Source organism: Talpa occidentalis, unplaced genomic scaffold (genome assembly GCF_014898055.3).
Source record: "Talpa occidentalis isolate TD23 unplaced genomic scaffold, MPIMG_talOcc4v2.1 talOcc4.2, whole genome shotgun sequence".
In the NCBI taxonomy this organism is placed as follows: domain Eukaryota; kingdom Metazoa; phylum Chordata; class Mammalia; order Eulipotyphla; family Talpidae; genus Talpa; species Talpa occidentalis.
In genome coordinates, this window is record NW_023602073.1 from 119451607 (window position 1) to 119467021 (window position 15415).

The 15415-nt window shown below is 34.9% G+C and overlaps 1 protein-coding gene across 2 annotated transcripts in view; it reads right to left on the minus strand.

Annotated features, from left to right (window-relative positions):
* Nucleotides 1–15415, minus strand: part of TBC1D32 (TBC1 domain family member 32) — a 170609-nt gene that overhangs the window by 32268 nt on the left and 122926 nt on the right. For both annotated transcript variants that reach the window (XM_037520316.2, XM_037520315.2), the window contains 2 exons: nt 11998–12123; nt 9722–9805 (listed from right to left, as the gene is read on the minus strand). In XM_037520316.2, the coding sequence (XP_037376213.1) occupies nt 9722–9805; nt 11998–12123 (210 nt within the window). The remainder of the gene's footprint in view (nt 1–9721; nt 9806–11997; nt 12124–15415) is intronic.

The following is a 15415-nucleotide window of genomic DNA, read 5'->3' on the forward strand; positions in this document are numbered from 1 at the left end:
ATTATTATACCTTTACAGAAAAGCGTGAAGTGTATGAGTGTGATGTCTCCATTCCCTTTTTTTTTTTTTTTTTTTTTTTCAGGAAAGCTTTGGCTATTCGGAGTTTTTGGTGGCTCCATATGAATTTCATCAGTATTTATTCTATTTCTGTGAAGAATGTCATTGAAATTTTTATTGGAATAACATTGAATCTGTGAATTGCTTTTGGTAGGATGGCCATTTTGATGTTAATTATTCCAATCCATGAACGGGGGATGTCTTTCCATTTCTTTGTGTCTTCTTCTATTTCTTTTAACAGTGTTTTAGAGTTTTCTTTGTATAGGTCCTTTACCTCTTTTGTTAGGTTTATCCCAATTATTTGATTTTTTTTTTGTTTCAATAATAAAAGGGATTTTTTTTAATTTCTTCTTTAGAGTTATTGTTTGGATATAGGATTTCCGCATATTGGTTTTGTATCCTGCTACTTGACTAAACTGATTGATTAGTTTGATTAGTTTTTCTATGGCGTTTTTAGGGTTCTCTATATATATTATCATATCATGTGTAAATAGTGATAGTTTGACTTCTTCCTTCCCTATTTGGATTCCTTGTATGTCTTTCTCTTGTCTTACTGCTCTGGCTAGGACTTCCAGTATTATATTGAAAAGCAACAGTGAGAGTGGACATCCGTGTCTTGTTTCAAATCTTAATGAAAATGCTTTCAACTTTTCACCATTGAGAATGATATTGGCTATGGGATTGTCATATATGGCCTTTATGATGTTGAGGTATGTTCCTTGTATCCTGAGAATTTCAAGGGCCTTTATCATAAATGGGTGTTGTACTTTGTTGAAAGCTTTCTCAGCACTATTGATGTTATCGTATGGTTTTTATGTTTCTTTTTGTTGATGTGTTGGGTTATATTCATTGATTTTCGGATGTTGGACCTTCCTTGTGCCCCAGGAATAAAGCCTACTTGGTCGTGGTGAATTATCTTACGGATATATTGTCAGATTCTGTTAGCTAAAATTCTATTGAGGATTTTTACATCAGTGTTCATTAGAGAGATTGGCCTGTAGTTTTCTTTTTTGTGTTATCCTTGTTTAGTTTTGGTATTAGTATAATGTTGGCTTCATAGAACATGTTAAGTATTATCCCTTCCTTCTCAATTTTTTGGAAGAGTTTGTGAAGGATAGGCACTAATTAGTTTTTGAATGTTTGGTAGAATTCATTTGTAAATCTATCTGGTCCTGGGCTTTTGTTTTTGGGGAGGTTTTTGATTACGATTTCAATTTTGCTGCTTGTAACTGGGTTGTTTAGGTGTTCTATTTCTTCTTTATCTAGCTTTGGGTGATTGTAAAGTTGTAGGAATTTGTCCATCTCTTCTAGATTGTTGAGCTTATTTACATATAACTGTTCATAGTCCTTTCTGATTATTCTTTTGATTTCTGCTGTGTCGGTTGTGATTTCTCCTCTTTCATTTGTGATCCTATTTATTTGTTCTTTCTCCCGTTTTTCCTTTGTGAGCCTGGCAAGAGATTTGTCTATTTTATTTATTTCTTTGAAGAAACAACTTTTGGTTTCATTGATCTTTTGGATTTTTTTTTTAGTTTTGATTTCATTTATTTCTGCTTTTTTATTATATCCTTTCTTCTACTGGTTTTAGGGGTTTTTTGTTGTTCTTTTTCTAGTTCTTTGCGATGTGAGATTAGGTTGTTTCTTTGAGTTCTTTTTGTTTCTTGATATGAGTCTGTATTGCTATATATTTTCCTCTTATTACTGCTTTTGCTGCATCCCATACATTCTGGAAAGTGGTACCCCCTTGTCATTCAACTTGAAGTATTTTTTTTTCTAATTTCTTCTTTGATCTCCTCATTAGTCCAGTGGTCTTCCAGCAGTGTGGGTTTCAATCTCCATGAGGTGGGAGGGTTCCTTGTCTTCTTTTTACGGTTTATTTCTAGTTTGATGCCTTCATGGTCAGAGAAGACAGATGGTATGATTTCAATCTCAGTGTATCTGTTGATGTTTGTCTTGTGTCCCAGTATGTGATCGATCCTGGAGAATGATCTATGTGCATTTGAGAAAAATGTGTACTTAGATTTTTTGGAGTTCAGTGTTCTATAGATGTCTGTTAAGCCCATGAGGTCTAGATCCTTATATAGAGCTTTAGTGTCCTTACTTATTATTTTTTTTTTTGTGGGACCCTTGCCGGTGGCCAGGGATCAAACTGGCGCTGCAGAGGCTGCTCTGCAGCTCAACCACTGTGCCACCAGGGGAGGCCCCTTACTTATTTTTTGTCTCATTGATCTATCCATTATTGATAGTGGTGTGTTAAAGTCTCCTACTACATATGTATTTTCTCTGATGTCTGTTTTCAGAGATAATAATAACTGTCTGATATATTTTGCTGCTCCTTCATTTGGCGAGTATATGTTAATGAGTGTTATGTCTTCTTGAAGTATTGTCCCCTTGATCATAATGTAGTGACTGTCTGGATCTCTTTTTACCTTTTTGAGTTTGAAATCTGTTTTATCTGATATAAGTATAGCTGTTCCTGCCTTCTTTTTTGGTCCATTTGCTTGTAGGATTGTTTTCCATCCTTTAACTTTCAGACTATTTTATCTTTTGTATTTAAATGTGTTTCCTAGAGGCAGCAAAGGTAGGGTTTTGTTTCTTAATCCAGCCTGTAACTCTGTATCTTTTTATTGATGAGTTTAGTCCGTTTTACAGAGTTACTACTGATACAGTAGTGTCTATATTTGCCATTTTGTCTTTTCTGTGGTTTTATTTTTTTTCTTGTTTCATTCATATTCATCCCTTTGTTGGTTCTGGCTTTAGGACTCCTTGCCGTATTTTTTGGAGTGAGGGTTTAGTTGTAATGAAATTCTGGAGTTTCTGGTTGTCTGGGAAGGTCCTTATTTTTTCTTCATAGAGGAAGGAAAGCTTTGCAGGATAAAGTATTCTTGGTTGGCATTTGTTGTCTTGGAGTTTGTTGACTATGTCCCTCCACTCTCTCCTTGCCCATAACGTTTCTTTGTAGAAATCTGATGTCAGCCTGATTGGTTTTCCTTTGTATGTTACCTGTTTCTTCCCTCTTGTCAGCTTCATTATTTTTTCCTTGTCTTGGATTCTTGGGAGCATTACTATAATGTGCCTTGCCGTATTTTTCCTTTCATCATGGAAGTTTGGTGTTCTTCTTGCTTCTTGTATGTCCATTTTCAGCTCCTTCTTCATGCTTGGGAAGTTCTCTTCGATTATCTCCTTGAATATTTTCTCTGTTCCTATGTCTCTCTCCTCACCTTCTGGGTTTCCTATAACTCTTATATTTCCTTTCCTCATGAAGTTTGATAATTCCCAAAGTCTTTCTTCATTCTTTTTCCTTCGTATTTCTCTTTCTTTTTCTGTTTTTGTTCTTTTTATTTCTGTGTCTTCGAGAATACTTATTCGTTCTTCCATTTCATCTATTCTGCTTTTACTGCTTTCCCCAGAGGTCTTTAGCTACTCCATTAATCCTTTGATATCTTGAATTTCTTTCACTTTCCTCTTTAGGGGCTCAATTTCATTCTTCTGATCGTTGATTATTTTTCCCTAATCATTGTTTTCCTTTATGACTTCTTTCAGTTTTTTAATCATGGCAATTCTAAATTCTCTATCTGGAAGGCTCAGAAGTTCTTCCAAGTCACTATTGTTGCAATCTGGTGGGTGATTTTCTTTCTGTGGTGTGTCTTTTCCCTGAGGACTTGCTTGGTTGCTTGTAGTTTTTCTTCTCCCTGCTGCTTGTTTTTTAATTTGTCCTATTCATTGGGACACTGTGTCGTTGGTACTGGCTTCAATCTCTTTGGTGTGCTCCTTCTGAGATGACAAAAACTAGTGGCCCAATCAAGTCCAATACTGTTATGCCCCAGTGGAGGGGCCTGGCTTGTGTGGGATTTCAGCTCACCTCTGAATGTGGGGTTGGCCTTTTCTCAGTTCCACACAGCTTTGGTGAGGTCTGGAGGCAGAGCTCATTCTCTTAAATATGGCACATCTGGAGGCACTTCCCTGTGCCCTTGGACTGCCCTGGTGGTGGCTGGGTCCCCCTCTGGGCTCCAACTAGCAGCCAGTGGCAGGGCCTGGCTTATGTGGGATTTCAGCTCATCTCTGACTGTGGGGTCAGCCCTTTCTTAGTTCCACACAGCTTTGGTGAGGTCTGGAGGCAGAGCTCCCTGTCTTAAATATGGCACATCTCTAAGCAACAATTTAAACACAACTTCAACAATACCCCATACAGAATAATCAGATTAAATTCATGTGGATAATGACATAAAGCTCTTTTTGCTCAGTACCTGATTCAGTAACTAAATCTGCTGCTGGTGATCCTATACTTGATTAATTATAGTTTAATATTCATTAATATGTAGATAGTGTGCTTGCAATTATACTAATTATTCTCTTCTGAAAAGTATTAAACAGATACCTTAACAGTAGGGGAGTGCTGAGAATGGGCATTTTCAATGTCAGGTATTATCTAGGTCAGGATGGTTTCTACAAGAAGATGCTGACTTCCAGATCAGTGAAAAATGCAATCAAGTTAAGGTTCAAAGTGAGTAATGTCTGCATTTTGTGTGTGTTTGTGTGTAAACACACATCTTTTTTGATCCACTCATCTGTTTTGAGGCACTTAGCTTGTTTTCATACTTAGGCTACTGTATGTAGTGTTACAAAGAACATGAGAATGCAGGTTTCCTTTTGAAATAGTGTTTTCAAATTTTTCAGGTAAATACTTAAGAGTGGAATTAGTGGGTCTATGGCAGAACCATTTTTATGTTTTGAGACACCTCCATACTGCTTTCCATAAGGACTAGACCAGTCTGCACTCCTTCCAGCAATTCAGGAGGGTTCTTTGCCAGTGCTTGTTGTTTCCTAAGGTCTTTTCCATATGGGCCATTCTCATAAGTGGGAGGTGGTATCTCTGTGATCTCTACTTACATTTTCCTGATAAGTGATGATAAACATTTTTCATGTGTGGTCTGAATATCTTCTTTGAAAAAGTGTCTGTTTACTTCTGTCCATGTTTTTATTTCTGAGATTATAACTCCTACTTTGTAATTGCATTTAGCTCAGGTTGTATGTAACAAAAGATTATTTCACTTAACTTTTTGTTTGTCAAGTTGTCAAACAGCATATCAAGCACAAGCTAAAAATCTCACCTTTAACATATACCCTTAAAACATTTTCTGAGTCTTTCCTCTTTCTGGAAACTCTTCATTTCTTATTTTTTTTTAATTTCCTGCAGGATTTTATTCAGACTGGCAATAAGTAATTATTGACATATGCACAACAACTTGTGGTGTACCTAAGTGCTTAATAAGCATTGAGTCAAAGAACAAGTAGCTGAGTGAATAAAATAATAAACTACCATCCAATGAACAACAACAAAAGAAACTGTGCTTTACATGTCAAACCAGAAGACAGTGATGAAAATAGATACAGACTTAAAATATTCTCTGTAGACTGAAGTCAATAGAAAATAAAAATCACTCCCTAGTCACTGTGAAAAGCATAAGGAAATAGATTGTTTTAAAAAAGATCAACCAAGCAATGACACTTGTAGCATCATACTTACTCTGTTTACTTAACAATACTAGATTCAAACTCAGCATTAATATTAATTGTTCAAAATAACCAATCATTTTGATTATAAATATAATTATCTCAGAATAAAATGAATTGAAAAATTTACTTATTATTTACTGAAACCACTCACCTCTGGCAATGCATTCTGTTCTATTTTTGGTTTGCAAACTAACACCGAGAGCAGTGGTAGAAGAAATTAAATCTACTCTGCCTGGCACTTGACTGATGGTGTGGAAAAAAATAAATTTTTAGAAGAGTAAAGAATTTCTTCACTGAAGGACAAATCCATGGTTGGAAAAGCAGTTACTGCATGGCTGTTTACTGACTCTTCTGAAACCCTGCTGTATCTGTCCTTACCAGGGAATTCTTGGTGGCCGGCCCCGCCAAATCAACTGGTTAATATGGATCTTCCCACCTCCTGCCTTCTCTGTGAGTCTGCAGGTTCTGTTGCTTCTTTTTTAACATGCATTTAACACCTATCCATTTTATTAAATTTTGCTGCCATAAAATTCAATTCCTTGTGACCAAGCAACTCTAAGATGCTCATCCTCCTAATAGGTATAATCAGTGTTATTTGGGGAAAAAAGCATTATTCTTTCCTTGTCTTTGATTATACAATTACCCTTGCTCGGAAGACTCTTCTCCTCTCCTGTTTCTTTCAGCTGTAATAGCCCAGGAGGCAGCACAAGTGTCACTCCTCCTGCTCTATTATTGCTTCCTCCTTGTCTTTCTCAATGGCACTAGTCAATACTGATCACTCTTCCTACTGAACACCTGTGACACTCAAACAAACTCCTTCATTTGACAATGAGCCAATTCAAATAGCATACTTAATTAAGGCCCTAGCATATTTTTGGAGACAAGGAAAACCAACTGAAAATTGTCAGATTCCCTTCATTTCTTTCACTTTCTAACTATATGCTGCATTAACTTAATTCATCATTTTAGGTGTATGTCCTATTTCCCTCAAGGATGGACCACACCTTGATTATTGGGCATACTCATAAATATGCTCTATAAATCTCTGATAGAAAGCAGCATATTTTCTGAATCACCAAAAAAGGTATAGATGCCATTTAACCGTACATATTACATTCAAAAGTATCTTGACGGTCCAGTAGCAAAACAATGCAAAAATTTCTGATTCTCTTCCCCAACTCCTTGATTTATAACATAAAGAGCAAAGGGGTAAGATATTTACTACTCTGAAAGGACTACATAATTTATCATTTCAAAGAAACAATTACAGTGGGGAAAAAAACCAAGTCGTTCCAGGGATTTGAGTTGACAGAAGTTAATATCTGTTAAAATTTGTAAAGATACCTGTATGAATTTTCAAATTTCAAATGAGCAGAACCTTAGCTGTTTGTTCTCTTCTCTTTCTTTAAGGGGATAAACAGCCAAACTAATTTGATTTTTCCAGATTTGAGAATTTTATAATGAATTGAAATCCTGAGGGTGCTAACAACAGATGGATGATTGTGTTATTCTAATTTCAGCTACCTTAGGGTTTAGCAAGCTGTCATTTTTAAAAAGACAATCAATTTCTCATTTCAAGAAACATGAAAAAACATTGAATATATCTATTCAGCATTTGCTTTGAAACATCTTTTATAGCAAAACATGGTTTTATTTATTTAAAGTAAATAGAGTGAAATTTTATAATAGCAAGACATTGTTCCACCAGCCAAAAAATAAATGATAAAAGATAAGGATATCTAAAGTTATGAGAAGAAAACAAAACTAGCAACAAGCTTACCATATTATAATAATAAATATTAAACAATCAATCAACAGGAAGTCACTTTATTTTCAGCTGTACTCTAAAACTCCAGCAAAGATAGTTGTTCAGCTGGAACCTTTAAAGAATTTAAATTCACATTCAGGGTTTATCTGACTCGATAATATATTCAACAAAGCCAACATCTGAGATCTCATTCAGCATAATTTAGAAAGAGAAGAGGGCATTAAATGCATGTACTCTAAGCAATCAGTCTTGTTGAGTATTTAAATAATCTATATGACATAATGTTAATTTTAGGTTATATACAGAAAATACAACCCAAAAGAACAATGTGCCAAAGAGCTGCAGAAATTGGAGATTTCTATAACAAAGACTGGAGAAATACACACTCCACACTCTAACCATAATCTCCATGATTACTTTTCTTACTCAGAGACATGTTCATTAACCCCTATATGTTTTTCATACATGTATTTCTGGTTCATTCATAAAACTATACTTTTCTTCGCAAATTCTTTTCTTGAAAATTCTTTTTACAATTTCTGTTTTCCTACCTCTGAGAACAGTTACCTGATTTTAAATGTAATGATTATGCCTACTACAACAGTAGTTCTAGGGGTGGATGATGATAACACATAAGAAGTGTCTCATATATGAACACACAAAATTGCCCAGAGGTATCAATTACCTTACCTACCTTCTGCTGATCTTAGCACTGTTTAAGACTGTAATTCTCACCCATACCCTAATGAGTATTTTCCATTTATCACCATACTATTTGACATACTGACATACTTTTATTTATTTACTGTTTTTCTTCCTACCAAAAGGTATACTCCACAAAGGTAATGTGTTTTTTTCCCCATTTTTATTTACTGCTGTATCTCCATGCTTAAAAAAGTTCTATTACAGAGATCTACTTTTGAATAAATGTTTTGAATAAATGTTGGAGAAAAAAGTTGGTAGTGCTGTTATTGATTTAGTCTTCCTGAGAAATAAATATAAGGCATAGAGAGAAAGGGATGATACTAAAGGAGGAAAGGGAATAATAATTACTATAAGAATTTAAACATTATGCAATGGTCAATGGTGAGTTTCTAAGGGATAGAGAAATGAGTGGGTCACATTTGAGCTCAAAGCTAATCTGAAAACAACATAAAGAATACTTTTGAAAATGAATTATTTTTTAATTGAGTTAACTGGTTTATAACTCTGCCTGTGTTTTAGTAGCACAGGTTCAAACACTTTCTCTAATGTATGATACATACCACAGCCACAGTCAAATACTAGCATTCCTCCATAGACTCCCTCTGTCCTTTGCTACCTCCCACATTTCACATTAGTAACCTTAGTTCTGTTGTCAGAATCCATGGGTTTGTTTTCATTTTGCTTTGTCTGTTTGTTTACTTTACTTCTTTATAAAAAGTCCATTTGAAAAGAAGTCAGACTCCAATTAGAGATACCAGGTAAAGGGGCTGTAGTAATATCATAGTTAAGAAATAATGGCTTAAACTAAAATAGCAACATTAAATTGATAAAATTGAGACATATTAAGAATAATGAATATGGTTTGATTTGTGTGTGTGTGTGTGTGTAAGAACCAGGGTGTGGGCTAGAGGTGCGGGGGGTGAGAGGATTCACCAGAGACAGAGTGGGGAGCAGAACAGGTGGATCTACTGAAATACACTGCTATGGGGAGCAGCAGGATAGACAGGAAAGGTCTACTGTGCCATGTGGGTTGTTAGCTCTCTGGCCAGGAATTAACATCAGGCCATATCAGTGATGGTGCTGAGACTTAACTCCTAGGCTACCAGGGAGGACCAGGGTTTGACAATTGGAAGGGATATGGACTTAGAATTTATGATTCCTCAGTTTCTGGCTCAAATATACCATTGGCGATTATACTATCCACCCAAACAGATAATATGAAGGAAAGATGATATCAATAAGTATGTTGAGATGAAGACCCTGTTGCACATTTCAAGTTTGAGGGTATTTACAGTACATTCAGGTGATGTTTATTTATTAGGCAGCTGAAAACATGAGAATGATATTTATATTAGATCTTTCAGTAGAAGAGTAAATCTAGAAGTCATCAATACATAAGGTAGGCAAAACAGAATAAGCAGATGAAAAAATTGGAGGATAGTGGGTAAATTCAGAAGTCAAGAAATATGCCTTAAGCCCACTTTCAAAAAGGAGTCATAGTTACAAGGAAACTCAGGTATTTGCAGACAAGAAATGAAAAGGTATCTGGGAAGCAGTTGCATCAAGTGAGAGCATTTTAGGATGGGAAAACTTGTTTTATTGATAATCTGTACATCTCTGAGATATTACCTATTTGCACATTGTGTTTCAAAATTCAAAATGTTTAAAATGTACCTGTGTATTCCACTGAGGGGAAGTAGCATTCAGATGGGCTTTCAGAGAGATGAAACACGAATTTTTCAAGCAATTCTACTAAAGCTGTAGTAAACAAAAGAATAATTAGAATATTAAAGGTCAAGAATAATCCATGATAATACATCTCTGTATCACAAGCTAGTTAGAAGATAAAATTCATCTGAATTTTCATAGTTACACCCTTAAGGGGGTCCAATTCAAAGCACATACCTTTTAATATTCATAACAATGTTCCCAATGTAAATTAAATTTTAATAGCTTCACTGAGAATCCATTCAATGTAAAACTGGAAAAAAGTCATCTGTTATCTTTAGATCCTCTAAGGATTACTTCAGAATTTGCTAAATGATTTCAATACAGACAGAAAATTATAACTAATTAGGCTATATCATCTGATCATCATTATTCACACATACAAGAAAAAAAAAAATATGTGAACTCCAAGGCTAGGATCTATGCACAACTTACTCCCTTTTTAAAATCAGAATACATTATACTTTGCAACTTATGTTATCTGTTCAAGGCAAAATGATCAAAAGTAAGCTAGTCAGGGCCTCCCCTGGTGGTGCAGCGGTTGAGCACTGGGCTGCAAAGCTGCCTGCAGCCTCTGCAGCGCTGGTAAGATCCCAGGCCATTGGCAAGGGTCCCACATGGTGTGCAGGCCTCTCCTGCCACGCCTGCTGCTCCCCTCAGCAGGTATTTCGTCGGTCTGCCTGTTCTGTTCCCCGCTCTGGCTCTGGTGAATTCTCTCACCCTCCTGTGCTTCTGACTGTGCCCAGTGCTTGTATAAATAAATAAATAAATATTAAAAAAAAAAGTATGCTAGTCAGGTTGCTGGGAGAGAGGGAGGAACAAATAGGAAAAGCACAGGATTTTTAGGGCAATGAAACCCATCTGTGTAACACAATATTGCTGGATACATGTCATTATACATTTGTCAAAATTCACAGACTCTAGAACCTATTATAAACTATGGACTTTGTATGTTAATGATGTGTCAATGCAAGTTCATTGATTCTAGTAAGGGTAACAAGAATTGATAGTTGATTGTGGGAAGTGGTATATGTGTAGGAACAGGATATATATATATAAACTCTGTTACTTTCCACTCAATTTTGTTGTGAATCTAAAACTTCTATAGAAAATTTGTTAATTTTTTTTTTTTTTTAAGAGGCACACATATTTTATTTATTTGTTTGTTTGTTTATACATGCACTGGGTACAGTCAGAAGCGTGGGAGGGTGACAGAATTCACCAGAGCCAGAGCAGAACAGGCAGAGGGACCGAGGTACACCGCTGAGGGGAGCGGCGGGCGGGGGCGGCAGGAAAGGTCTGCGCGCCACGTGGGACCCTCCTCCGGTGGGCGGGGAGCAGCCCGGGATCGAACCGGCGCTGCAGAGGCCGCAGGGAGCTTTGCAACCCAGCGCTCAACCGCTGCGCCACCGGGGAGGCCCCTAACAAAAGGTTGAAATAGATTCCTCTCTGTCAGAGGAAAAGTCAATAATGTTGAGGACAAAAGTAAAATTTGTCTGTCTGACTTAGAAGTGAAAAGTGATTCTTTCCTGGCCTGGATAGATAATACTATACATAAAATCATTCCCTAAAAAAATATTATTTCTTCAAAAACAAAAGATAGAATTATATTTAATTCTAATTTTTAATTTTATAACAAATGATACAAATATGAAAGCCATGGTCAATATAGTGGATAGTTATTTTAAATTGTAATTTTCAAGAAGTCTATCTTGTATAACATTAGAATTTTTCTTAGACCTTCTTTATTAAAAATAATGTTAATTAAAAATGATTTTAGAACATGAATACACATATAAATGTCTAAATATAAAAATATTTTTGCAAGTTTAGAAAACACTACTTCAAAACAACATTTCCTTAGGGTCAATAAATTTATTTGACTGGATGGAGCAGTGTTTCAAAACACTCAATAAAACTGCTAATAATATAGCAGTATGATGGTGTATTTGGGTGAAGTCTGATGAAACCAAACATACTGCTACTGAGGCAAAAGTAGAACAGTTTCAATCTTGCTTCCCAAGATCTTTTATTTTAAAAAAACTTAATAGGTCCTCAGATTTTATTGTTTTCCCCCTCAGGATCACAAAGTTTCTCAGAAGTTAGTGGAGTCCTGGAATCAGTATTATGCATTTCTGGACATGCCAGTACTCATATTCTGGGAACACAGTCTCTATTAACTGCCACACAAAATCCCCACAAAAATTAAACAAGGTACTCACCACCTCCACTGATTATATCAGGTTTGGCCTTCATCATTTTGCAAAATTGTCTTCGACAGTTTTCTATCCACTCAGTTTGTTTGTCAGATACTTTGAAGCGCAGTAAAAGTTTGCCAAGATCATTGTCTAATAAGAAAGATAGCTGATTATTATAACAAGCTAGATGCACTGTAAAGTATTAATGTTGTTTAAAATTACAAATTCCAACAAATGTATAGCATATATATGGCTTTCAAAGGAAAACAGACATTTTTCATTCATTATATATTTATCATTGATTGCTAATTACCACATTTATTAAAAGCTCAAAAAATGGATTATTGATTTATAACCATAATTCTTGAATTTTCTTACATAAACATGATTCATTACTGAATATTTGGTTTAATAGACAGTGTGGTTCTTAAGGTTTTATTACACAGACTGACATGAATATTACATTAATTCTTCATGTATATTTGGGTATAATTTTATTCATTTCTTATAAAGCAAAAAAAAGCATAAATGTAGGCAACCTCTAATCAATTATTTCTCTTCTTGAAGAAAAATGAAAATAATGAATGAGGATGAAATAGTATGGCTAAAACATAACTTCTTTTCTTTATAAGCAATTTCATGAATATATTACCATTTACATATACTTTTAATTTTATTTTGCCCATGAAATTTTTCTATCTTCCACTTAAACTTTATTCCCATGCTATTTTGTATTAAAAAAATCTATAAATATTGTTAAAGAAAAATCTAAATGTCATTAAAAAAGCATGTATGTGTATGTATATGGATATACACATGTATACACACTATTATACATACATACATATACATTACCTCATAAACATATATGTAGGAAGTGAAAAATAAAAAGCAGCAACTATGTTCTCTCATTTTCTAGAAAAGCATGGGGGAAGTTGGTGATTGCATCAACTCATTCTTTTTACCACTTTCTTTGAAGGAGATTTAGGAGATTAAAGGTAACAAGCACCTTCTGAAAACACAGGATCAAAGGTCACATTGCTTCTGCCCAGAGTTTTGATCTGGGAGCATTAATGCTGCAAGATGCATCTGCCTAAACCCTAAGTTAGTCCTATAAATCCCATCAGGAAGATACTAATGCTCAACCCCATAACAGAGAGGGTTTCAATTAACTCTTTACCTTTTCTTAAAGAAAATAAAATTATAATAAAGAAAGCAAGTCCTTATTCTTACAGGTTTTAAAAACTAAACTTTATATCATATCAAACTACTTTAACTTGACTTTTCCATCTAATCTTTGTAAAATGCATTCAATTAATATGTGTGGAGTTTTTCCTACATGGCTATAATAATCAAGACAGATAAGGTCACCTGACATCATAAAATTTATGTATCAGAAAGTATATGCAAGTGTACACACATATGTATGCATAATGTGTATGTATATTTATATATATATTATAATAGTACAATCAAGTCAGGATATACATATCATTCCTATGACCTAAATTTCATTTTATTTAAATCTAAAATATCAGCTATGTATCCTCATGTCTATCATGTAGAAAATTATATAATTTATATAAAACCATATTTTATATAAATATTTACTGATTTACAAAATATCACAAATCTTTACATATCAAAGCTATATACATACTCTCTCAAATACATGAATATATAAATACATATACATATGCAACTCAAATATACACATAAAGAATTGTTTTGCTAGTCAGTAGCCTTCCTATACACAAACAATAAATCTGAAGAAGAAGAAATCAAAAAAACCACCCCTTTTATTATTGAAACAAAAAAAATCAAATATTTGGGAATAAATCTAACAAAAGAGGTAAAGGACCTATACAAAGAAAACTATAAAACACTGTTAAAAGAAATAGAAGAAGACACAAAGAAATGGAAAGACATCCCCTGCTCATGGATTGGAAGAATAAACATTATTAAAATGGCCATCCTACCAAAAGCAATATACAGATTCAATGCTATTCCAATCAAAATCTCAATGGCATTCTTCAAAGAAATAGAACAATTATTGATGAAATTCATATGGAATCACCAAAAACCCCGAATAGCCAAAGCTCTACTGAAAAAAAAAGAAGGAAATGGAGGCATCACACTCCCAGACTTCAAACTATACTACAAAGCCATAATCATCAAAACTGCATGGTATTGGAACAAGAACAGACATACAGACCAATGGAATCGAATAGAAAATCCAGAAATAAACCCACAGATTTATGGTCAACTAATCTTTGACAAAGGAGCAAAGACTATGCATTGGAGCAAAGAAAGTTTGTTCAATAAATGGTGCTGGGAAAACTGGGTCGCTACATGCAAAAGAATGAAGCTTGACCACTACCTCACACCATACACAAAAATCAACTCAAAATGGATTAAAGAACTAGACATAAGACCTGAAACCATAAAATACATAGAAGGAAATATAGGCGAAACACTACGGGATTTGCACATCAAAGACATCTTTACAGACACATCACCCAAAGCAGTGATAGTGAAGACAAAGATAAACAGCTGGGACTACATCAAATTAAAGAGCTTCTGCACAGCAAAAGAGACAATAACAAAAACAAAGAGAAACCCCACCAACTGGGAGAACATTTTTGCACCCAACACTAATGATAAAGGACTGATCACAAAAATCTGCAAAGAGCTGATGAGACTCAGCAACACAAAGAAAATAATCCAGTCAAAAAATGGGCAGAAGAGCTAAAAAGAAACTTCTCTGAAGAGGAAATGCAAATGGCCAACAGGCATATGAAAAAATGTTCAACATCACTTGTAATCAGGGAAATGCAAATCAAAATTACCATGAGATACCATCTCACACCAGTGAGAATGGCACATATTAAAAAAACTAGCAACAACAAATGTTGGCGAGGGTGTGGAGAAAAAGGAACTCTTCTGCACTGTTGGTGGGAGTGCAAACTGGTCCAACCACTATGGAGAGCTGTGTGGAGATTTCTAGACCTACTAAACATAGAGCTTCCATATGATCCAGCAATTCCACTCCTAGGTATTTACCCAAAGGACACAGAAACATCAATTCCAAAGAGCACCTGCACCCCTATGTTTATAGCAGCACTGTTTACAATAGCTAAGCTTTGGAAACAACCCAAATGCCCAAAAATAGATGACTGGATCAAGAAGATGTGGTACATATATACCATGGAATATTACTCAGCATTCAAAAAAGATAAACACATGCAATTTGCAGCAACATGGATGGCGCTGGAAGGGATCATGCTCAGCGAAATAAGCCAAAAAGAAAAAGAAAAATACCGGATGGTCTCACTCATAGCAGGAATCTAGAAAACTTAAATAAGGGACCAGGAAAATGAATATAAGAAAGTGAAAATCAAAATCAACAAAAAACTATGAACCAGAGACACTTTTTGGGGGG